Here is a 21,711-nt window from a genome sequence, read left to right as displayed (position 1 = left end):
TGTGTGTGTGTGTGTGTGTGTGTGTGTGTGTGTGTGTGTGTGTGTGTGTGTGTGTGTGTGTGTATATATATATATATATATATATATATATATATGTAAACACTGTACTGCATTGAATCCTATTGAGAAATAATAATGGTCAAGGAGAGACAGAACCAAAGAACACAACCAAACAACTATCCTTTAATATGAAAAATAGCACTCCACAATATTATACTTTAGAAAGATATACAGTAGTAACATAATGTAAAACAATGAAACTTTTTGTATCACGCTTGTGTTCAAATACTGCATAGTTGTTGAAAGGTTTATACTTATACCGCAACATCAATGCTAGTTTTGTTAGCCTGCCTATGTAATTTTGCATTGTGTGTTAGCATTAAGCCAAGGTTTGCCTTTGTAAATACGCAAAGTTTAAATACCTTGTTATTATTATAATTGTCCTTTAGTCTATATTTATAGCCCTCTGTAGAAGAGCTTCTACATCAAGGTAGTTTGTTTCGCAGAATATATAGAAACTGTATGCAGTCTGTTTTGTAAACTGGTCTTGAGTTGCTTTTTTGTGGAGCAATAGCTATTTATTGTAAATGTGAGATTTATCATCGCATGTCTGATTCTCACTCTATACGTGGTGCACCTGCAACCGTATTGTTGAGCTCATTGTGCCTGCTGGCTTACATAGAGGTCTCATTATGAGCTTCAAAGAAAACGTTATTCATGTTTAAACAAAAGGGCCCCGTTGCCTCATGCAGGGTAAACATGGGTGAGGTGGCCTTTTATTGTTCGCGGGGAAGAAAAAATAAAACAAATTCAAGCTCAACAAGGGACACTCGGGTGCTCTGTTGATGTTTGAGGCTGAGCAAACAGCTTCCTTTTCATGTCACTAACCAATCAGGCCTGATGCTTACTGGACACTTGGACGCACCAATGGAGACAAAATGGCCTCTGTGTCAACAAATGTATTTTGTGATTCATTCATGCTGCTTTGTCTTGTAACCCAATGAATAATCATCACTCTCATTCTCCTTTGTCATTTTATGAAAGTGTTCATCAGTGTTGACAAGAGACATGTTACATAAAAATAATGATGATGATGAACAACAACAACAAAATTTTATCTAAAATTTTTTTAAATTCAGTAGGAAACAAAACCAAGTTGTGTGAGTGGTGGCTTCAAACAATTTTCTTTGACACACTTTTTCAATTACATTTCTACATTTCTTATTTAGTTAGGAAGTGGTTGTAAACGCAGATTTGTTTGTTCGTTGTGCCCTTTTCAAGCAGTGTTTTTTCTTCCTTCTGATTGGCTGAAATCATCCCCATTACTTGACAGCGATACATTTCTTCACAGATATATATTTTCTAACTAACACTGTTTTTTGTTTAGGCCTGAGCTAACATTCTTTTTATGTGGAAATGTTTGATGGTATAATAAATCCATATTTAAAAAATCTCCGTTCTCATCTCAAAGCTTTACACTCGGTAACTGTCTATGCCCTGACCAAGATGGTAGAACGTGCAGGTGCAACGCAACTGGCATAACGTCACTTCCGGCTCAGCGTCTTCATTATAAAGGGAGAGCGGTGACGGTTATCTGTTGAAGGGTCGGTCTGGAGGCAAAGAATCCGGACGCCGGCTCCATCCCCGCTGAAGGACGGTTGAATATTAACACAAACGCCGCCGAAATGTGTCCGTAACTTATCAAATATTTTTTGATCCAATTTGATAAAATAAGCGTCTACTCCCGGAGACATTTTTTTTCTTTCTTCAAACATGATCGCGTTGCTGACTCTGACTATCCTCTTCAAAAGCGGTGAGAGAAGATGTTTTAAATTGCACGTTATCATATTTGAAATACATCACTTAAATCTTACTCATTTGAACCATTTTTGTGACAGTTTTGCCGTTGCCGGTGACTCAGAGTATGCTGGAGCATGACGACGTCAAGGTAGGAAATGCAAAATTTCAATTATATTCACGTACCTGAAGTGGACACGAGGTGGCCACTTCATTAGGTACAACTTTTCAGTTTCCTTGTATTGATTATTGAACAATGTTTGTCGTTGTGCCTACACTGTAGTTGGAAGGCGCAAGTGTACCTAATGTTCGGGCCTCCTGTGGGTGTAACCAACACACGGCAACACAAACACACGCAAAATCACACACAAATCCATTAAGTGAATTGTCCGCCGGGGGGGGGGGTCATCTCTGTATTAAAGGGAGAACAATTAACCAGATTGAACCTTGATTTTTTTTCGACACACACACACACACACACACACACACACACACACACACACACACACACTCACTCACTCACTCACTCACTCTATGTGTATTTATTTTCATGCATCGATTAAACATTTTTGTGTCGCCTTTAGGTGATGAAATGCGTGGTGGAGGCACTCGTGGATGTGCTGTCCAGGCCACGCCATCTCCCTGTCAGCCAGGAATGTCTGCACACACTCAGGACTGGTATTTTATTTTATTTTATTGTCTGTTTATTAATTCTGATAAAACTCCGTAAGATGTATCATCATGGTTTTCTTTATGGTGTTACTGAATCATCTTTTGATCGGCTTCTTCTTCGTCCGTAGGCACTCCAAATATTTGTGCACCAATTTACATTAGCAATTTACAATTAAATTAGCATATGTTGGCAAAAATAAATGATTTCATTATTATAAAAAATGTACAATTATTAATCGAATAATTTATTTAAAATATATATTTTGACAAAACTGAATGATAATTGCAACGTTAAGGGGTAAAATATTTGCCATTGTGCCTGAAAAAGTTGACCTATTAAAACAAATGCGCACAATAGTTGGCTACTATTGAGGAAAATCTAGATGTATTTCATACTACTCTGTATGAAATATAAAATGTAGATTGGGGTATCTACTTGAGGTGAGGTATATGTCCTCACTGCCCCGATCATGCGTCGTCACTCTCGAGTTGACTTGAGTAATGATGGCTGTGCTCTGGTGCGAGCACTGCTTGGCGTACTTCCATGTGGATAATGGATTGGTTGGTGCAATTGCATGCTGGGTAAAAATAAAAAAAAAGAATCTCCAACAGGAAGGAAAGATGAAGTTGCATGTTACCTTGATGATGTGCTTTTACCTGTGCATGTGTGTGCGTGTGCCCCTCCAAGACGACCACCTCCTGACACTCCTTCGACACTCCAATTTCCTGAAGGAGCTGCAGGACGTCGCCACCCAGGGTACGTTTTTTTTTTTTAATAATTGCAAATTGATCATGCAGGCTTCAGTTGATACAAAAAATGAGTTTGACACTTGCTGCTGAAGGCTGTAAATTTCCCCAGTGTGGGACAAATAAAGGATATCTAATCTAATCTAATCTAATCTAATCTAATCTAATCCCTGGCCCAGGTGGTGATGAGAGAGCCCGGCCGCCTGGAGGAGGCGCCATTGCACCGCATCATGAGATGCGAGCTTCTCAAAATGCAGACGGTGTCCCAGGTGAGCTCCTGAAAATTAATGTTGGGATTTATTTGCCTGTACCTTTTTTTTTTAACCTAACCTTGACGTTGCAACAATGCTAATACTAAAACATCATAAAGGAATAATACATGCAATTAATATAATAGTCATTGTCGTACCTAATACAATTTCCTATGGCTGAAATGCACTCCACGGGCACGTAGAGCTGCAAGTCATCTCTGCCAAAGCACTTTCGGAGAACCGGCTTGACTGCAAAAATCAATCTCTTATCGTAGTCAATTGAATTTCCCTTAAGATGGGTCCATGCTGAACGCACTCGGAGGCTCTGGTGAGCGCTCCATCGTGTCCCAGGAACCAAGGAGGTCGAAAGAGGATGAGGAGGAGGAGGAGGAGGCGGACAAGGGAGGACAAGACGAGAAGAGGGAGGACGATGACGAGCGTGAAGAAGAGGACAATAAAGGTAATGGTAACATATTTTACAGGCAAAAAATGATGTCCGATTAAGCCAAGCGCTTCGAAAGTCATTGATGGACACGCCGTCCATCGACACAAATTAAAAAGAACGTACATTAAGCTAAGTAGTACATTTTGCGGAAAAGGTCAAAAGGTTGCACACGAGACTACCACGATCATAAACATATTAAAGGCTGTGAACATTTCACGTTTCAGTATGGACATCAGAAGAACAGAGACGAACTGTCCCTGAAGAGGAGGAGAAGGAAGAGGAGGGAATGAAGAAGAGGAGCAAAGGTTTTCTGCTCGGGAAGAAATCCGGAAGTGCGGAGGAAGAGGGGGAGGAAGAAGCCCTCCATCATTCCAAGGAGGTCTCGGAGGAAGAGGAGGTTCAGAGGAAGAGGAACCGCAGTCCGGAGGAGAAGGAGCTGCAGATGATCGCTCGCAGGACGCCGGAGGAGGAGGATGGCAGTGCCGCGAGGAAGTCGGAGGTAAGATGAAGACGCTGCGACCAGATTTGCCGACGCTCACGTCAAGTGGGGAAAAAAAAAATAGAAGACATTTTGTGACATTGTTAAACGTTAAGGCACGATGTGAAATGTTGCATGTGTTTTGTCTCCTGATTTTCTGTGTTATTGTGATGTCATCAGGACCATGAGGTAGAAAGCCTCGCCGCCATTGAGTCTGAGCTGGAGAACGTGTCCCAGAAACTTCACCAGCTGCGGCGAGGCTGAGCTTGACGTCACGTCCTCCTTCCACAAACTGCTTCATCTTCTTCCTCCAAAAAAAGAAAAACGGGGAGGCCGCGAAGGTTTCTCCTATGACCTTCCTCGTGACCTTCACGTTGCTGACATGTTTCGGAAATTTTCTTCTATTGTGTTCCATTGTCTTCATTATTCACCTTTTGTTTCATCTATCCTATTTTGTCGATGATTTGAACACAAAGGCAAAAAGTGAACATTTTCTACCGATTGTGAAGGCATTGAATTGTAAAACAAAACTTTTTTTCTTTTTAATTCAGTTATCTCAGTGGCTGTGCAATCATATTTGCATAGTAGGAACGACTGCAATAAAAGTGACATGTCAACACTGCCAAGCAGATTGTTATATTTTTAAGTTGAACATTTTTACAAGAAAAATATCACAAGTAAGGCCATTGAATACACACTCTGCGAGAAAGTCAAGGGACTGAAAAGGCATAGCAACATATTGTGTAGGTTGACTATTTGTTTCTGAAAATAAGCGCTCTGTAGTCAATATCAAAATTTGTTTTGTTGTTGTTTTTTTTTTCAATTTGGGAGTTATGCAATGCACTAAAACGAAGATATTAATTTTACTCAAAGAACACCAATGAAATTCAAAATCAGAAACTGTGGGAACTGAAATTTGGACTCTAAACTTTGTATTAACTATAAACTATAAAAAATGATGAAATATATATTTAATATCAACAATAATTGCATTATAAGAGGAAGTAAAATACAGTTAAGGTTGATAAATCTATTCATGAAGTACCTTTCTATTGTGTAGCATTAAAATATTAATTGTAAAACTGGCACCCACACTGAAGGGGGCGCACGAGAGCACACAGGTTCATGTTCATGCCGCTCTTCAAGGCAGACATTTGCTAGCAAGCTAGCCAGCTAGTTCGTTTCTTTGGCTTCCTCCGACTAAACAGCGGGGGCATGAAAATAAAACAACTCATGGAGAGTTTCTCGTCTATTTAAGACGGAGAGACTTTTGAAGTTCCAAAAATAATAATAATAATAAAATGAGAAATTTTACAAGGAAAGTGAAAGACTGCACAAGTTAAGGTAAGACGATAAACGTTTTATTAAATTCGACCTCTAATGAGATGACTATTACAGGTGAAGTGAAAGACAGCACAAATCAAGGTAAGACGATAAAACGTTTTAAATTCGTCCTCGAATGAAATGACTATAAATTAAGGAAGCCTGAAATGTAATGGAATTGAACTTGACAATTTGTTGTTGTTGCTGTTGTCGTTTTTAATGAGCATAACATTGTTTCAAATATTAACCTAATATTTCGCCATATAGGCATAAATGAAAATGAATGATTTTCTACAACACATGGTCATTTAATAAGAAGCCTTTTCAATGAATAAGACGTTGCAATTGCTCATATACGAGGGTCCAGTGCATATAAATTACAGTCTTACTTTTAAAAAGATATACATTTTAGATTGTTGTTTTAAATTGAAATTTGGAAGACTCCTTGTGACAAAATGAAAAGCAAAAAAAAAAAAAAAAAAGACGTAATGCCAACTCCATTATGTTAATAATAACACCACACACTTATCGGACTTAATATTTTCACTGCCTGGTAAAAGAATTATGTACTTGTATCTGGGTGATGCACGTTTTTTTTTTTTTAATTTTTTTATTTTTTTATTAATACAAGAAAAAAAATAGTCACATGATGCGCAAGCCGAGTTGCAGTGGCTGTGCTTCCCCTCAGCAGCTTGTGCCCATGCTGGTAATGATGGAAAAGAAGGTGTCTTTGGCAAAGCCGGGATTGAGAAGGAGCTGCTCCAGCATCTCTCTGCCCTTCTCTCGCATGGCCGCCGAGCACATGATGCTGCGCCACATGCGCACCAGAGCGCCGCCTGCAACAACGTCGTTGGTCATTCGTATCGCAAACCACCTCTGCATATACTTTGATTGAAAGTGCTTACCTGTGAAGGTGTTCATGTACGTCATCCAGCTGAAGACGGACAGGATGTGGTTCTCCTCCGGAGTCATGTCAGCTATGTTGGGTGCTTGGTCACCCACCTTTCAAGTCAAATTAGAAAAACAAGCAAAAAAACCCCAGTTAAAAAAAAAAAAAAATGTGAATGTTATACATCGCATGCAGAATGGAAGAAATGAGAGTAACTCTACTCCACCCCAACCCTAACCTGTAGCACGCGTCCCGGCAAAGGCGCGAGGAACACGGCAGATTTCTCCAAGGAGGACTGGAAATTGGCGGCGGCCACATACTCGGCCGAGTTCAGCCAGCTGAAGGCGAAGTTCACCTCAGGGGCGGAATAGTGTCTCTGTCTGCATGTCAGGGAAAAATACAGAAGTGGAGTCAGCGTTTCTTTACGTTGTGTGCAAGAGTTGCCTACTTGCAGATTTTTCAGGGAACCTCTGCTCCGTTATTTGCTGAAAAACTCACCCATTCACTGTCTTATGCTCTTGGATGGGACAAGATGGCGTCAAAGCCTTGCTTGTTTGACTTCATTATATTTATTAGTTCTTGTGTCGTGAAAGTAAAAAAAAAAAAAAAAATCTGCTGCAAGGAGTACAAGCTATAAGAGCATTTATGATTTTGTAGGTCTAAGCCATGCTTTGTCGGCTCATGTCGAGCAGAAGAAGAAAAGTGTTTACTTGGCTCTGCAGGCCGCGGCAGCTTGCAGTGAAGCCATGTGGGCGTCCCAGTAGAGGCCGAGGATGGAATCTTTCTTCTCGTTCTCGGGCAGGGGGGCGTTTGTGGAGGCATTAAGGCCCTTCGGACATGCAGAGAGACCACCAAGTGAGACCCCTCCACCCCACAATGCAGGCTTGCAGTCACACATGTGCTTCATACCTGGAAGAAGGCGTCCCACTTCATCATCACATTAGGGTAGCTGGTTGAGCAGTCGGTGTAGGTGGTGCAGTAGCCTTCTGAACCTTCAGGTGCCTGCATCTGGACCTGACCGAGATGGAAAAAGTAATGACGCTCCGTACTTAAAGTTCATTTTTAAAGTCAATTTATTGACTGAACAGTAAATTATACAGTTTGAAGCGTGCAAAGATTGAGAGTGGCCTCATTATCAGAGAGCAAAGTGGAAGAGCAAGAAGCAGCGTGGAGTACGGTGGTACCTCTACTTAAGAAATTAATTGGTTCTTGAAGAAAATTTCTTACCTAGAAAATTTGGAAGTCGAGACGCGTTTTCATGTAAATGCCCTAATCCGTTCCGAGCTCCCCAAAATTCAGACATATATGTTTTCTAAAGCGTAAAAATGCATCAAAATATGAAACAAATACATGCTACAATTAGATTATTGCACAATAAATTAGAGTTGTGCGTAATGTAAAAAAACAAAGACTAAAGAATAACAATGATGGTCATTTAACTTTTAACTGCATCCTCATCGTTTTTTACCCTCTTTTTCTCCCTCAGAAGTGTTTTTTTTTTTGCCTGCGTTTTGTCAAGAACTGATCCAAGGACGTTTGTTTTTGCCGGCTTTTAACAATCTTTCGAAAATGTCCAAGGCAAACATCAGCATTGTGAGCGATTGCCGGACTGGTGAACACTTTTTCTGCGTGATTCACATTTACGGAACGCCTCATGGCCCGAGGGGCGAATGACGAGGACGCTACATAGACACATATCTATCTATTTATCTACCTACACACATAGACACATACAATAGACATCACACAAGGGTAAACCAATGGGATGCCAGGAAGATGCCAGGTAATAGCCAATGGCACAGAAGCTATAAGTATGTTGCGTTCAGGAAACTCGGAGCTGCAAGTCGCAGACCATACTGTATTTTTATCTTTCGTATCTTGAAATTTCTTTCGTAACAAGAGGCAATATTTTCCTGTTGAGGCATTTCGTAACTTGAAAATTTCACATGAAGAGACATTCGTAAGTAGAGGTATCACTGTATTCAGATGTGACAGCCCACATGAGGACCGGGGTTCCACATTGGCGTGACGTGGTGTCCAAGTTTGTCAGAGTTCATCGCGTACCTGGACTCCTTGTCCGAAGATTCCCTGCTGAGCAGCAGACAGGAAGGGCAACACAGTCACAAAATGGTTCACGCCTAGACAACCAAGAAGACCATTTATTATTTGGGTGCTTTTTATTTGGAATAGTGCACAACACTTCCGTACTTACAGCCCCACCAGCTCTGGGGAGAAATGCACATGGCATCTCCGGTCTCCAGCCCACAAGTTGTGGCTCCGGTTGGGTCGGCGAGACGGCCTGGCAGTGATAAATGTCATGTTGGCGGAATCCAGAAATTCAGCTTTCTTTATTGAGGTTGTCTAGCGTACATACTCAGGGATTTAATCAATCAAGCAGTTTGACTGTTGGCGTTGTCTTGGATGAAGTTTCGCCTCTCATTGAATCAAGGCCTCATCAGCTCATGTGAAAAGAGCAACTGAACGGTCCACCCTCACGGCCGACGACAAGGCGCAGGAGCCGCAGACGTTTGTGCCCGGGCACAAATGCGCTGTATGCGAAAATAGAGCCCTAAATATTTGCTGACATTGCCCCAAAATCAATGTTATCCGGAGCGAACATTCAGCCGCTCTTTGTTGGGCTGTCAATCATGTAGCGCTACCCGACTGGTTTCTCAGTTTGCTTATCTTGGCGTTTTCTGGCCTCAGACTTCAAGTGGATATGTTCGGCTAAGGGAAGTTTGGTTTGGAAGTGCCGCTTAACAATTCCTCTTTTTATAAAGGCCAGGGAAAATGTTTTCACGCTGGTTTCTGGAATAATAATAATAATAATTAAAAAAGAGAAAGTCCTAGACCTTCCATTGATTTTTAAAACGTTCGTGTCAACAAGCTAACTGCGTAAACAATCGGGCCAATCTCTTGCAGTAAACAAACGGTTTGATTGGCTCATTAAGGTCATGTGATCGCCAAAAGGTTTACCATTGTACACTCGCTCAAGGTCTCATATGATCCCGAGGCCAATTGCTGTTTATGTGACCTTGACTCGGTCCGGCCCGCAGCCTGCCATTCGAAGGTACCCGATCTAGACTTTGGGTCGGCTAGCGAGGGAATGATTCAGGACAAGATTTTAGCGAGTATTCCAACTAATCAGTTGAAATGTTTCAACAATGAACTGCAAAGTTATGTGCCCTCTGAATCGAGTCTCCACGATGGTTCCACAAGTGGGTCCGCCTGATGCCTTGCTGATACCAGGTCACGTTTTTGGACTGCCAAAGTAGGATCCTCCTTGTCATCCCACCTGAAGTCAGCATCCATCCGAACTGCAGGGCGAGGCCCCAGATGGGACTCTCGGTAGCACCGGTGCCCATGCAGCCCATGAAGGGATCGGTGGCGGCGATCATCAGCCGGTAGAAGCTCATGCGGTGCGTGAAGTTCCACGGGTTGGGCGTCAGGATGTTATTCTGCACGGGCAGTTCGCTCACCCGCGCCGCCGCCTGGGCCCACATGATGGGCGCGCCGTTGTCCAGGATGACGGCTGAGTAGGCCACGGATGCCGCCACGGCCAGAAGGAGGAGGCGGGAGGCCGTGAGACGTTCCATGGCTGGAGAAAGGGGGAAGGATGGAAGGAGTCGAGAGCGGAGGACGCTGAACTGAAGCTCATGACGCAACCTCTGGGCTTTTGTACTGAGCTCGCTGGCGTTTTCCCAGCTGTTAGTCCACGTGATGTGCGGGTCAGTCGACCTGACGGCGAGATAAGGGATGTTTGGACAAAAGCATCAAGATCATTGCGTTCGACAGTATTGGACAGTCTGCACTGTATGAGCCTGAACCAGTCAGACCAACTCTATTGCTCTGGCACGGGCAGATTTGTTTGAAGTGATGAACTAATTTTTTCTTTTTTACATTTACTTACGGCGCTAATGTTGCCACTGTTATCAGTAGAACAAGAAATGCTTCATTGTCGATGAAGTTACTCTATCCTGTTGTGGATAGCAGCTCACTTCAAAACAACGCAGTGGTTTGGCACATAGTGAACAATTCTGAAATGTAGCAATGTAATTTGAAAATCATTTAAAAGGTAAGATCAATACTATATACCGTATTTCCCGCACTATAAGGCGCACCTAAAAGCATTCAATTTTCTCAAAATCCGACTGCGTCGTTTATAATTCCATGCGACTTATATATGAATCAATATTGTGATTCCTTGGATGTTGTATTTTAAATGTTCTGTCAAGCGTTTTGTTACGGCTGCAGCGGTTGTGAAAGCGCGATAATGAATAAAGTTGGATTGTATTGTATTCCCTTTAGTGTAGCGCCATCTAGTGCATGCATAACACAGCCTCGGCCACTATTGTAGCTTCTACTCGATGTGCCTTATAATGCGGTTTACTCTATATATGAACAGTTTTAAAATAGGCCATTCATTGAAGGCTGTTCTCCGAAGCGTCTTATTCTACGCAAAATACGGTATTTTAGGTTTGTTTTTTTTTTTGTTCAGTTTTATGTGACAATTTGGAACATACCTTTTAATCAATATTCAAACAAACGCCATGTTGTTAATAATGACAACACACACTTGACTTATGACATTTTTTATTGTCTCCCAAAAGAATGGAGGATTTCCATGCTGGTGATGGATTTTGTATCATTCACTGCGAAGTAAAAAAAGAACAAAAATGAGACACTGATATTGAGTTTGGGTCTTTAGTTGGATGATGATGTATCCGTCCCCCCCCTCAGCAGCTCGTGGCCATGCCGGTGATGATGGACAGGAAGGTGGTGGTAGCGAAGCCGGGATTGAGCAGGAGCTGCTCCAGCATTTCTCTGCCCTTCTCTCGGGTGGTCACCGAGCACATGGCGCTGCGCCACATGCGCACCAGACTGCCGCCTGCAACAGCAGCAGCACAGTTGCGGATTAGCCAAAAGGTTAAAAGTACTCAGACACTTGTGTGAAAAATATACTTGAGATGATACATTTTTATCTCAAACTATCTTTGCCCATTGCGTCACCGTTTGTATACTTAATGCAGTACAATACGGCCACATGGATGCTATTGATTAGCCCTCTCTATCGTTTTTCCCATTATGTGTTAGCACTGGGCTAGTGAACTTTAAGGAAAAGTTAATCATTTAAAAAAAATAATAATAATAACCTATTTCTCTTTGTTTTATGTTTAGTTTGACAGTAAACCCCAACTGGGTGTGGCATTACAGAGTTGGAAAGGCCCCTTTCAAAATATGTATTTATTTACTCTCAGCCACACTGAAGGGCAGTAACCACCACTGAAAATATTTGCGACTCATTTGATAAATCCGTACCCAGCATTGTGTTCATGCTCTTCATCCAGGAGAAGATGGACAGTGTGTGGTTCTCTTCCTGAGTCATGTCAGCAATATTGGGTGCTTGGTCACCTTCCTTTTCGAAAACAAAACAAAAAAACAAAAACAAAAATGGTTAATGTTTTACATCGCATGACGAATGGTAGAAAAGAGAGTAACTCAACCCCAGCTCCACCCTAACCTGCAGCACGCGTCCCGGCAAAGGCGTGAGGAACATGATGGACTTCTCTAAGGAGGACTGGAAATTGGCAGCAGACACGTATTCGGCCGAGTTCATCCAGCTGGAGGCAAAGTTCACCTCTGAGGCGGAGTAGTGACTCTGCCTGCATGCCAGGAAAAGAAATACAAAATTGAAGTCGGAATTTCTTTACAGTGTGTGCTCCATTATTTGCTGACGCGCAAATGGTGCCAAATGCTTTATTTAAATGGGAAGCGTGCTTTGGGGCCATCTTGTGGCATTTGTAGGCAATGATAAGCCTTTTGGACAGGGCGTCAAAACACGTGCGTTTTTTCACAATTCATGCATCCCACAAAAACAAAAATCGAGCCAGTTGTTGTACGCTCTCATTGGACATTGTGATTTACTTGGTGCTGCAGGCTGCGGCGGCATGAAGCGAAGCCATGTGGGCGTCCCAGTAGAGGCCGAGGATAGAGTCTTTCTTCTCGTTCTCGGGCAGGATGGACTCCGTGGAGGCCTTGAGGCCCTTTGGATATGCAGAGAGACCACCAAGTGAGATATACAGAGAACTATAGACGTGGGCTACCAACGGAGCCTTGTGGAACACCTCAACTGCGAGCTTGAAATCACGCATGTGCTTCGTACCTGGAAGAAAGCGTCCCATTTAGCCATCACATCAGCGTAGCTAGTTGAGCAGTCAGCGTAGGTGGTGCAGTAGCCCTCCGTACCTTCAGGTACCTGCATCTGGACCTGACCAAGATAGAAAAAAAAAAAGAGAGTTGTTTGTAAATACATTGTATTTGTTTGAAGATAATTGCTGAAAACGTGGTACGATTGAGAGCTCAGCTGTGGCGCTAGAATGTTTAACTCTTTTTCATCGTTTCAGACCCCAGAAAAGCTCTTGGGGTTCCTTCACAAGTCCGCCTACTCCACGGTATAGAAACTTGAGTGCCTTCGAATTATAAGCATCAGCGGATATCCGCCGCAATTATGACATGTAGTTAGCTAGCTAGCTATGCCTAGGCTCTAAAAAAAAAGAATCTTCCATTTCGCTAGAATGCTGGTGTGGATGCTTTAGATTGTCTTGCCGAGATGAAAGCTGAAAAGAATTTGATAGTATTGTTTTCCAATGTAGATAAAAAACAAAGAAATTGCAAAATCTACTGAATGTACAGTAACAAAGTATTTTTGGGATGGAGTAATAATCACAGTTAGCATCATTGCTAAGTCCACTTTCTGTGGAGTCTACTTTCTGTGGAGCCCATCGTGTACCTGGACTTCTTGTCCGAAGAATCCCTGCTGGGCGGCGGACAGGAAGGGCAGAACGGACAAAAAGTGGTTCACACCTTGAGGACCAAGAACATAATTGATTATAATTTGTTTTTCTTTTTTTGTAATAGTACACCCAAGTCCATACTTACAGCCCCACCAACTCTGAGGAGAAATGCACATGGTATCTCCGGTCTGATGCCCACAGGTTGTGGCGCCGGTTGGGTCAGCAAGACGGCCTGGCAGGGGACGCAGCATGTCATGTAAGTGGAATCCAGATATTTAGCTTTACTTTTCCAAATTGTCTTTGTCATCACGGCCCGATGTCCTGCCTGTTTTCCATCACACCTGAAACCACCCTGACCATTTGAGGACCGAGTTTGGACACCCCTGGTCTAGACCTTGGGTAGTCTAGCTATAGGAAATGATTCAAGACAAGGCTTAGCCAGTATTGTATCAATCAATGGAAGGTTTTAACATTTAACTACACTGGTTTCTACTCTCCGAACCGAATCTACAAGACGGCTCCAGAGGTGGGAGAACTGGATACGTAATCGTAAATCAGTTGTCAGCCAAGATGTAGGACAAGTTTTAGTCGGTGCAATAAACGGTATCAAAATGACTGGACATGGACTTGACTGGGAACAACCTGAACGGGATCATGGTGTTCTAAAGAAATGATAAGTCACCAGGATCTGGCAGATACAACATAGTTTTTTTTGGGACTACAAAAGGAGGATAATTTTTGTCATCCCACCTGAAGTCAGCATCCACCCGAACTGCAGTGGCAAGCCCCACAGGGGACTCTCAGTAGCACCGGTGCCCATGGAGCTCATGAATGGATCGGTGGCGGCGATCATCAGCCGGTAGAAGCTCATGCGGTGCAGGAAGTTCCACGGGTTAGGGGTCAGGATGTCGTTCTGCACAGGCAGGTCGCTCACCTGGGCCGCCGTCTGGGCCCACATGATGGGCGCGCCGTTGTCCAGGATGACGGCCGAGTAGGCGACGGATGCCGCCAGGAGGAGGTAGGAGGCCGTGAGAAGTCGCATGGTTGAAGCAGGTGGAAGGAAGGAAGGACTCGAGAGCTGAAGACGCTGGACTGATGCCAGTGATGCAAGCTTTTGTACTCGGCTCGCTGCCGTTATCGCAGATATCGATCCATGTGACTTGGGTCAATGGACCTGACGCTGAGATAAGTGCTATTTGGACAAAGCGATCGGATCGAGGAAAAGGCTGAACCGGTCAGATAAACTCTTTCATATTCCTGTGGCTTCATCACATTTGTTTGCAGTCATTCACTTCTTTTTTTAACCACTGCCAAAGAGCTTATACTAGCATTGGCAAGGCTAGAATCAGAAATCCAATAGCCTACTGTCGATTAGACAAACATAATGTATGCCGTTTTGGATTTCCATTTGAATTGCTATAAAAAAAAACAACATCGAATTAAACCACAATTATGATCAGGGTAGCTGTTCTACACCAGTTGGGAAGTTTGGATATTATAGTTTCATCAATTTAGCAAGCCTTTAATGTGAACTAAGTATCGTAACAAATATACAGCGGTGCTCTCAGATACGAGTGACGAGTATTTAAAACAACCATATGACTTGGGCTTTTACGTCGCTAACTTAATGATAATGCTAAATAGCATTGGTGTGTTTTCTCGCCGGATAATCTGTTGCATTTTCAAAAACTTCATCGTTAAAGTCCAACGTCCTATAGCATGTTTGATGGCCTCTGTGTTCCAGGAGTTTAAGATAGCAACGGGTTTACTAAAACAAAGTATTGTGCAAGGCGCATGTCTATTAACATGTGACTACATGTGCGTCCAAAAAGAACACTTATAGACAGATACCTTTTGGGTTGAACTTATAGGTCAGTCAAAGTCTGACAGTCAAACAAAGCGTGATTACATGAACTTGTTTTGAGAATGACAGTTGTCGTTTCAGCACCGAAACTCCTTCAGCGTGTGTTCAAACTTTTTGTTTGAGTTCATCTCCATTTAAACTACCTACATTTTTTAGCTTTGTTAAAACTTTTTTTTTTTCTGAATATCCAAACGATAAATGCTACAGGACGACTTAATGGGTACATTTCAACAATATTAAGACGAGCCAAATACTCATTTACAACTAAAACTATTTTCACTTTCACATGTCAAATCCTTGAATGTCAATTCGTGCTTATTATGTAACCAACATTTTCGAATGTGTTAGTTCATTTGATTTTTTCCATGGATGGCTTTTGGATTTTTTTTCCTCATCCAGTGCTCAGAAACTGGTTGTTTTAGTATTTTGTGCGTGGACTATTTAAAATTTGATGGGTGGAACGTCATGACCCATATAAATATATTTTAAAATATCAAATAAAAGCTGTTGGCGCTTAATTTAGCCTCGGTGTAGCGCCACCCCTGTAAGCTTTTGTTAAATTGTTAATTATTATCATTTTATGTTTGAACATTACAGTATTGTCTTTGATGTTAAAGTTACCTAAATTATATTATGTTTAATAATTTCTTCAACATGTTTATGTTGAGAGCATCTGATTGGCTGAAGGAAGCAGGAAGTGTTTTAGTACCCGGAAGAAGGTGTGCTCTCGAACGTGCTGTCGTGCAGGCGTCTTTCTTTTCCCTTTCAATTAAACTGCATTCAAAGGATTCCATTTCTCCTTTTGCCGTTCGTAAAGTAGAGCTCGTATCCACTGAAAACAACAAACCCCTCAACTTACATCCCTGTTTTTTTTCAGCAATTTATTTTGCCCTTTATTTCCCGATTGATTGTGAAGCGTGCCAAGGCATTTACATCGCAGTATTTACAATTTAAATTCTTTTTTTTATCCTAGCGCCTATTGCTTATTAACATTATAAACGGGAAATGTTTTTTTGATGTACAAACTTGTTGTCTTTCCATTTAAATTCAGTGGTTGAAAAAGCATTTTTTTCATCGTATGATGATTCAAAACAGTGCGGTCACGTGACGACACCAGGAAGTATCCAGCTACCCAAACTTATTACAACAGCATAATAGTTACCATTTTTGTCGATGTATTTATCTTTTATTTCGTGCGTTTAAAATACATAAAATGAAAAGTTTATTTTAAGCCTTTTTTTGGAATGACTCGTGATTTAACACGGGGCTATTACGTCACGTGTCAAGGCGGGTGGACACCAGGAAGTAACTTGCGCGACTCTCCGCGCCGCTGCTGCTTAGGTAAAATAAATCAAACCTCTGACGACTCTTTCGCACGTTATCCTAACTAAACACGCCATTCAATGCAACACTGAATTAGAGATTCGGCTCAAAATCGTTGGGGAGGGTGTTAGACGCTTTATGTATGCCTTAAAATAAGTTGACGTGAGCGTTAATCATTTTCGCTTTTTGGCATACACTGGCGTAGAAGCACGTCGACACAACTAAGTCATCTATGGAACGCCCTTTGTTGTTGAACTAATTTGCGGCTTCTGCGAAGGCACTAACAGTCCAGAATCTCGTTCAGAGAACTGAAACTGAAGGCCAAGTTTGAATGAACAAGTTCAAGAAATATTAAAACGTGTCTTTTTCGACTGTCTCTCCTTCCAGTTTTCCATCATGGCCTACCAAGCTGGCTTTCCAGAGGAACCCAATGCTTTGGTTCAGAACATTAGCTCCAACATCCAGCGGCTCACCCTGCTGAGTAAGACATACACACACTGCGCTATGCTACTTTGTCCTAGTCAAGCACATATTGAGTTGAATTCCATCGTCTGACAGTAAACGTGTATTAAACCCACATCAAATTGGATTCCTGATAATTTTGTGAACTCTACAAATGTGCAGCCTCCGAGCTACAGAGGGTGCTGACGCTGCTTGGAACAGATCAGTACAGTGACCAGCTGCAACAGACGCTGTGAGTTTATTCTAAGCTCATTTTTGGCGCGGTCAAGCGTTCGGGATGAAAACCATAACTGTGTCTTTGGTCGCCAGGCAGCAGAATCAGCAACAAGGTAACCAGCTTGCCAAGGAGACCGGCCGGCTCATCAAGGTGTTCAGCGCACTTCCTGTGGGCGCAGACCAGGTACTGTCTGTCTTATTTTCGGAGAATAAATACTTCGGCTGACACAGTTTTATCTTTCAGCGGCAAAGAAAGATCCAAAAAGAGCGATTGCTCAACGACTTCTCGGCGGCGTTGAACACCTTCCAGAGGACGCAGCGGGAGGCGGCCGACAAAGAACGAGAGTTTGTGGCCCGCGTCAGAGCCAGCTCCAGAGTGTCGGTAAGTAGCTTTGGCCAGTGTTGTCAAATAACACCAATGTGGTTGGAATTTAGAAAATGTCCCCCCACCCCCCCCACACCCCCCTCAAAAAAAGAAAATACACAAATGTGCCTCTTTTCTGGTGAGGAAAAGCCCCCGTCCATTCGCTGGCTATAGCAGTTTTCCGACTCTAGCATCCGTCACTGGTACTGTCCTGCAGTGGGGTTACCAAAAAAAAAGAAATAAAAAAAGTTAAAGGAAAAGCAAAATACTTTCAGAAGTACTCATGTTTTTTGAAATTGTGATGTTCACCTTTTCCCTTAGGGAGGCCAGCCTGAGGCTCATTATGGAAGTGTCACCCCTTTCCCAAGGTACTTTTGTTTGTTACTTCCACCTAAGTTTTATATTCTCTTATCTTTTAGTCAACCTGACTACTTAGTCACATTTGCAGTAAGGATGAAAAAAAAGACTGTTTTCAAAACTTAGTAAGAAACAGGTCAGTTCTACTTTGAAATGTCATTGTTTGGCCAACATGTTTTTTTTTTGTTGTATTTTATTCTTGTATTTTTTTTTTTAATTCACTGAGTAATACTTGAATGTTAATCAAAATGGAGGTGTACTATATCGGGATGTGTGAGTCGATGAAGTGCACTGTATCCAGCGGTGGTCTGGACTTGAGCAGAATTTGTCGCCGCAGTGACATGCAGGTGCAGGATCAGGATGAGGCCGTCAGCGAGGATGATCTCCGGTTGATTCAGGAGAGAGAGACGGCCATCAGGCAGCTGGAGGTATGCAGGGCGTCAAAAAAAAAAAAACAAAAAAAACGGTTTAAATGGTATCATTCTCAACAATGCACATTAAACTTGGTCAATTTCTTCTTTTGCAGTCGGACATCACAGACATCAACGACATCTTCAAGGACCTTGGGATGATGGTGCACGATCAAGGCGACATGATAGGTAAGCTTTCTCTCTTAAGCATGCTGCTCACATTTGAAAATGTGCAATGGTTAAAATTCATTGACAAAAACGAAATATTGTTTAATATTGTACACTGAAATATCAATTGTTCTTGGGAGCACGAGGAGGGGGACTGGTTGTTTGACCTACATCCATCCATCTATCCATCCATTTTCTGATCCGCTTCATCCTCACAAGGGTCACGGGGCATGCTGGAGCCTATCCCAGCCGAGATCGGGCAGTAGGTGGGGTACACCCTGAACTGGTTGTCAGCTAATCACAGGGCACACATAGACAAACAACCATTCGCGCTCACAATCACACCTAGGGACAATTTAGAGTGTTCCATTAACCTGCCAAGCATGTGTTTGGAATGTGGGAGGAAACCATAATACCCGGAGAAAACCCACAGAGGCACGGGGAGAACATGCAAACTCCACACAAGAAGGCCAGAGTCAAACCCTGCACCTCTGCACTGTGAGGCGGACGTGCTAACCAGTGGACCACCGTGCAGCTTCAACCTTTAGAACTGCTGATCAATTTTTCGTATGTTTTTTTAGTAACCGTCTTTCCTTAATCTTTGGTGTTACTAATTTTGTATATAAAATGATTACATTATCAACATCTGACTGACTTTCAAATACATGCCAAAGGGTATTGCTGTAACCCCTGCTAGGCTATTTTAGCCAATCAGAAACCGAAAGAAAATCCATCCAGCTATTTTTTTTTCCATTGGGGTTTGTTTGTGCCAACTAACTTTAGGTGAAAGGCCAGTTACACTCTGGGCCGCTCAGCAGCCAATTGCAGGGCACAAATAAACAACCACACACTCCCATTCACTCCTGTACGGCAAGTCAGAGTCATTTAATGCGCTTCACAGGCATGCTTTTTATGCGGTGGGGGAGCTGGAGCACCTCGAGAACATCTCCGTTCTGCATCCCCTCCAGATGAATACATGAAATAGATCCTATTTAAAATTGTCGGCTCCTCCTTTTCTCATCCTTTCGTCATTGCTCCGCAGATACTATCGAGGCCAATGTGGAGAGTGCAGATGTGAACGTCCAGAGTGCCACGCAGCAGCTGGCGCGTGCTGCCGACTATCAGGTAAAAGAGATAAGCAATGGGCCATAAGGAGAGAGTTATTCCAAGAAAAAAAAAAGGCATTGCCCAATTTTGACCTGTGGGGAAATCTAAACACAGCCAATGACCTTGTGACCTCCCTATCAAGAACAAGCGATACATGAGAGAAAGTTCACTCACGACCTTATTGTGATAACGTTATTCGTCTTTCAAGCGGCGCTCTCGGAAGAAGATCTGCATCCTGATTTTACTATTGGCCATCGTCGCCATCGTTGTGGGACTCATCATCTGGGGCGTCGCTAAGCAGTGAGGGCCTCCTCCTTTGCACCCCTCGGGGGTCCTCACGTCGTCTCCTACTGCCAAGAAATGTTAAAAGCTCGACGGCCACTTCATTGGGTACGCACACGCCAACTAGTGAGAGTCAATACGATAAGACCTGTAGCAAACGTTTCTGTCCAAAGTGCTGACCTGGAATGGCACCCCGGGTGCAGCGCAGACCTCCGCCAAGGCGAAACGAACATCAACATGGCAATGGTGTTTCCACTGCAATCCTGTAGGTGGCGGTAATGAACAATGCCAAACACAGCAAGCTTCTTATGATATGATTATTTATGATTCTTATGATTATTAGCTTACAGCTCCCGAAAACCCCAAATTCACCATCTGAAGGAATGAGATGACCATAAATGATTACCATTTACACATTTAAAAAAAATTAGGTAGAATTGGCCTTCTGCCAATTGATTTTTCAATTAGTTTAATGTTTTCAATATGTAAGTTTTACTTTCTGAATTGAACTACTGACATTATTGACCTTTTCAAGCATATACTAATCACATATAGTTAATGGCATGATTGGGGGTTCTGTAACCCCCACAAAAATAATTGTAATGATAACCAAAATATGGGTAACAGCTCTGTAGGATGCAATTTAGAACCGCAATAATGCACATATTTTGAAACGATGACCTCACTGACGATGTCAAATCAAAACAGAGCATTGTTACACGTGTTAAAACAAATTCTTTGATGAAGCACTGTGATTCGATCTCACTTGAGATTTTACAGGTGTGCCTAATGTTGTGGCCAACTGTTTTACACGTTGCACAATCCTCACAGTTGGTGCAATTATACCACGATTTGGCCAAACTTGGCTGATTCCAAAGCACTGTTCTAATGTAAGCCTGTTTAAAAAAAAAACAAAAACAGTTTGTGCTTTTAAGTTAAAAAGCCTTATTTTCAAAATGTTTTTGCATATTATATTGTTGAGTTAGACACTTTACATGAAATGAAGTTTTTTTTCTTGATATGAAGGAAGCTAAAAGCAGATAGTTAATATATATAAATTTGACTTGACTTTGACAATGCAGTCATCAAAGTATGATGAGAAAACAAAACAAACAGAATAGATCAAAATGTGTTTTTTGTTTGGGCCTTTTATTTTGCTGCCTTTTGTAACTGAGCACTGTGCTGCCTCCCATACACTCATTTTAATAAATATACCTTATCATAGAGATGCGAGTGGTTTTTCAAGTGGTGTGCAAATGAAGGTTTTTATGAAAGCGCTGCTGTGGGAGCAGGAAGGATGGCCTAGAGTCGCTTACTTTCCTATAGAACACTTCTCATCAAATATTTGAACAATACAAAAAGATTGAAAACCATACAGAGAACTACAGATGAGGGCTACTAACGAAGCCTTGTGGAACACCGTTTTGGCTCGGCATGAGTTTACCAGGCAATGGTCGGTAACTTGGATGATGAAGTAACTAGAGTATGTTAAATGCATATAAATAGTCATGTCATGTTACTTAAACTGCAATGATTTTGATTATGACGGAATATATGGAGGCTAGGTATTTTGGGTCAAATTGAAACAACCACTTAGTGTTCAAAACCAAGACCGTGGGTCAAACCATGGCGCTGGAAATGGGCTGCCCTCTTGGGGGATGAGATCCTGGCTCCCGTGAATGCGGCGTGAGTCATTGTGGACTTGGCCAGCGGCGAGGTGGAAATGACAGATTGCTGACACGCACGAGGAAAATGTTACCTT

General features: G+C 42.3%; 4 protein-coding genes across 4 annotated transcripts; 2 read left to right on the top strand and 2 right to left on the bottom strand.

Moving 5' to 3' along the window:
- Positions 1 to 1,563: 1,563 nt before the first annotated feature.
- Positions 1,564 to 5,016, top strand: chga (chromogranin A). The gene is made up of 8 exons (XM_019859554.1): positions 1,564 to 1,813; positions 1,899 to 1,948; positions 2,382 to 2,475; positions 3,158 to 3,226; positions 3,396 to 3,485; positions 3,763 to 3,927; positions 4,137 to 4,411; positions 4,571 to 5,016. The coding sequence occupies exons 1-8, from the start codon at positions 1,774 to 1,776 to the stop codon at positions 4,652 to 4,654; spliced, it is 867 nt and encodes a 288-aa protein (XP_019715113.1). The 5' UTR covers positions 1,564 to 1,773; the 3' UTR covers positions 4,655 to 5,016.
- A 1,329-nt stretch (positions 5,017 to 6,345) lies between these two features.
- LOC109509375 (protein LEG1 homolog) lies at positions 6,346 to 10,365 on the bottom strand. The gene is made up of 8 exons (XM_019859236.1): positions 9,898 to 10,365; positions 8,815 to 8,901; positions 8,667 to 8,740; positions 7,512 to 7,616; positions 7,313 to 7,431; positions 6,841 to 6,982; positions 6,619 to 6,715; positions 6,346 to 6,549 (listed from the first exon to the last, which is right to left on the bottom strand). Exons 1-8 carry the CDS (start codon positions 10,196 to 10,198, stop codon positions 6,398 to 6,400), a joined length of 1,077 nt encoding a protein of 358 aa, XP_019714795.1. The 5' UTR covers positions 10,199 to 10,365; the 3' UTR covers positions 6,346 to 6,397.
- Positions 10,366 to 11,276: 911 nt separating this feature from the next.
- On the bottom strand, positions 11,277 to 14,504 carry LOC109509386 (protein LEG1 homolog). Its single transcript, XM_019859244.1, has 8 exons — positions 14,147 to 14,504; positions 13,542 to 13,628; positions 13,393 to 13,466; positions 12,766 to 12,870; positions 12,528 to 12,646; positions 12,124 to 12,265; positions 11,922 to 12,018; positions 11,277 to 11,490 (listed from the first exon to the last, which is right to left on the bottom strand). The coding sequence occupies exons 1-8, from the start codon at positions 14,436 to 14,438 to the stop codon at positions 11,339 to 11,341; spliced, it is 1,068 nt and encodes a 355-aa protein (XP_019714803.1). The 5' UTR covers positions 14,439 to 14,504; the 3' UTR covers positions 11,277 to 11,338.
- Positions 14,505 to 16,501: 1,997 nt separating this feature from the next.
- stx7l (syntaxin 7-like) lies at positions 16,502 to 21,175 on the top strand. Its single transcript, XM_019859594.1, has 10 exons — positions 16,502 to 16,601; positions 16,971 to 17,064; positions 17,208 to 17,277; positions 17,355 to 17,445; positions 17,506 to 17,643; positions 17,947 to 17,993; positions 18,320 to 18,410; positions 18,509 to 18,581; positions 19,603 to 19,685; positions 19,876 to 21,175. Exons 2-10 carry the CDS (start codon positions 16,980 to 16,982, stop codon positions 19,969 to 19,971), a joined length of 774 nt encoding a protein of 257 aa, XP_019715153.1. The 5' UTR covers positions 16,502 to 16,601; positions 16,971 to 16,979; the 3' UTR covers positions 19,972 to 21,175.
- The last annotated feature ends 536 nt before the right edge of the window (positions 21,176 to 21,711 follow it).

Source organism: Hippocampus comes, unplaced genomic scaffold (genome assembly GCF_001891065.2).
Source record: "Hippocampus comes isolate QL1 unplaced genomic scaffold, H_comes_QL1_v1.1 scaffold164, whole genome shotgun sequence".
In the NCBI taxonomy this organism is placed as follows: Eukaryota; Metazoa; Chordata; class Actinopteri; order Syngnathiformes; family Syngnathidae; genus Hippocampus; species Hippocampus comes.
This window is presented reverse-complemented; position numbering and strand designations above follow the sequence as displayed.

Bases quoted from the DNA above. Each gene is read 5' to 3' on its own strand.
- chga (XM_019859554.1), top strand. From the start codon at position 1,774: ATGATCGCGTTGCTGACTCTGACTATCCTCTTCAAAAGCG. The intron at 3,486-3,762 runs GTGAGCTCCTGA...ATTTCCCTTAAG, and splicing joins AAATGCAGACGGTGTCCCAG to ATGGGTCCATGCTGAACGCA. The intron at 3,928-4,136 runs GTAATGGTAACA...TTCACGTTTCAG, and splicing joins TGAAGAAGAGGACAATAAAG to TATGGACATCAGAAGAACAG.
- LOC109509375 (XM_019859236.1), bottom strand. From the start codon at position 10,198: ATGGAACGTCTCACGGCCTCCCGCCTCCTCCTTCTGGCCGTGGCGGCA. The intron at 7,617-8,666 runs GTACGCGATGAA...CATCTCGGTCAG, and splicing joins TCTTCGGACAAGGAGTCCAG to GTCCAGATGCAGGCACCTGA. The intron at 6,550-6,618 runs GTAAGCACTTTC...ACGTTGTTGCAG, and splicing joins GTACATGAACACCTTCACAG to GCGGCGCTCTGGTGCGCATG.
- LOC109509386 (XM_019859244.1), bottom strand. From the start codon at position 14,438: ATGCGACTTCTCACGGCCTCCTACCTCCTCCTGGCGGCATCCGTCGCC. The intron at 13,629-14,146 runs GTGGGATGACAA...GTCCCCTGCCAG, and splicing joins CGGGTGGATGCTGACTTCAG to GCCGTCTTGCTGACCCAACC. The intron at 12,019-12,123 runs GTTAGGGTGGAG...GTTTTCGAAAAG, and splicing joins TGCCGGGACGCGTGCTGCAG to GAAGGTGACCAAGCACCCAA.
- stx7l (XM_019859594.1), top strand. From the start codon at position 16,980: ATGGCCTACCAAGCTGGCTTTCCAGAGGAACCCAATGCTTTGGTTCAG. The intron at 17,644-17,946 runs GTAAGTAGCTTT...CTTTTCCCTTAG, and splicing joins GAGCCAGCTCCAGAGTGTCG to GGAGGCCAGCCTGAGGCTCA. The intron at 18,582-19,602 runs GTAAGCTTTCTC...ATTGCTCCGCAG, and splicing joins CGATCAAGGCGACATGATAG to ATACTATCGAGGCCAATGTG.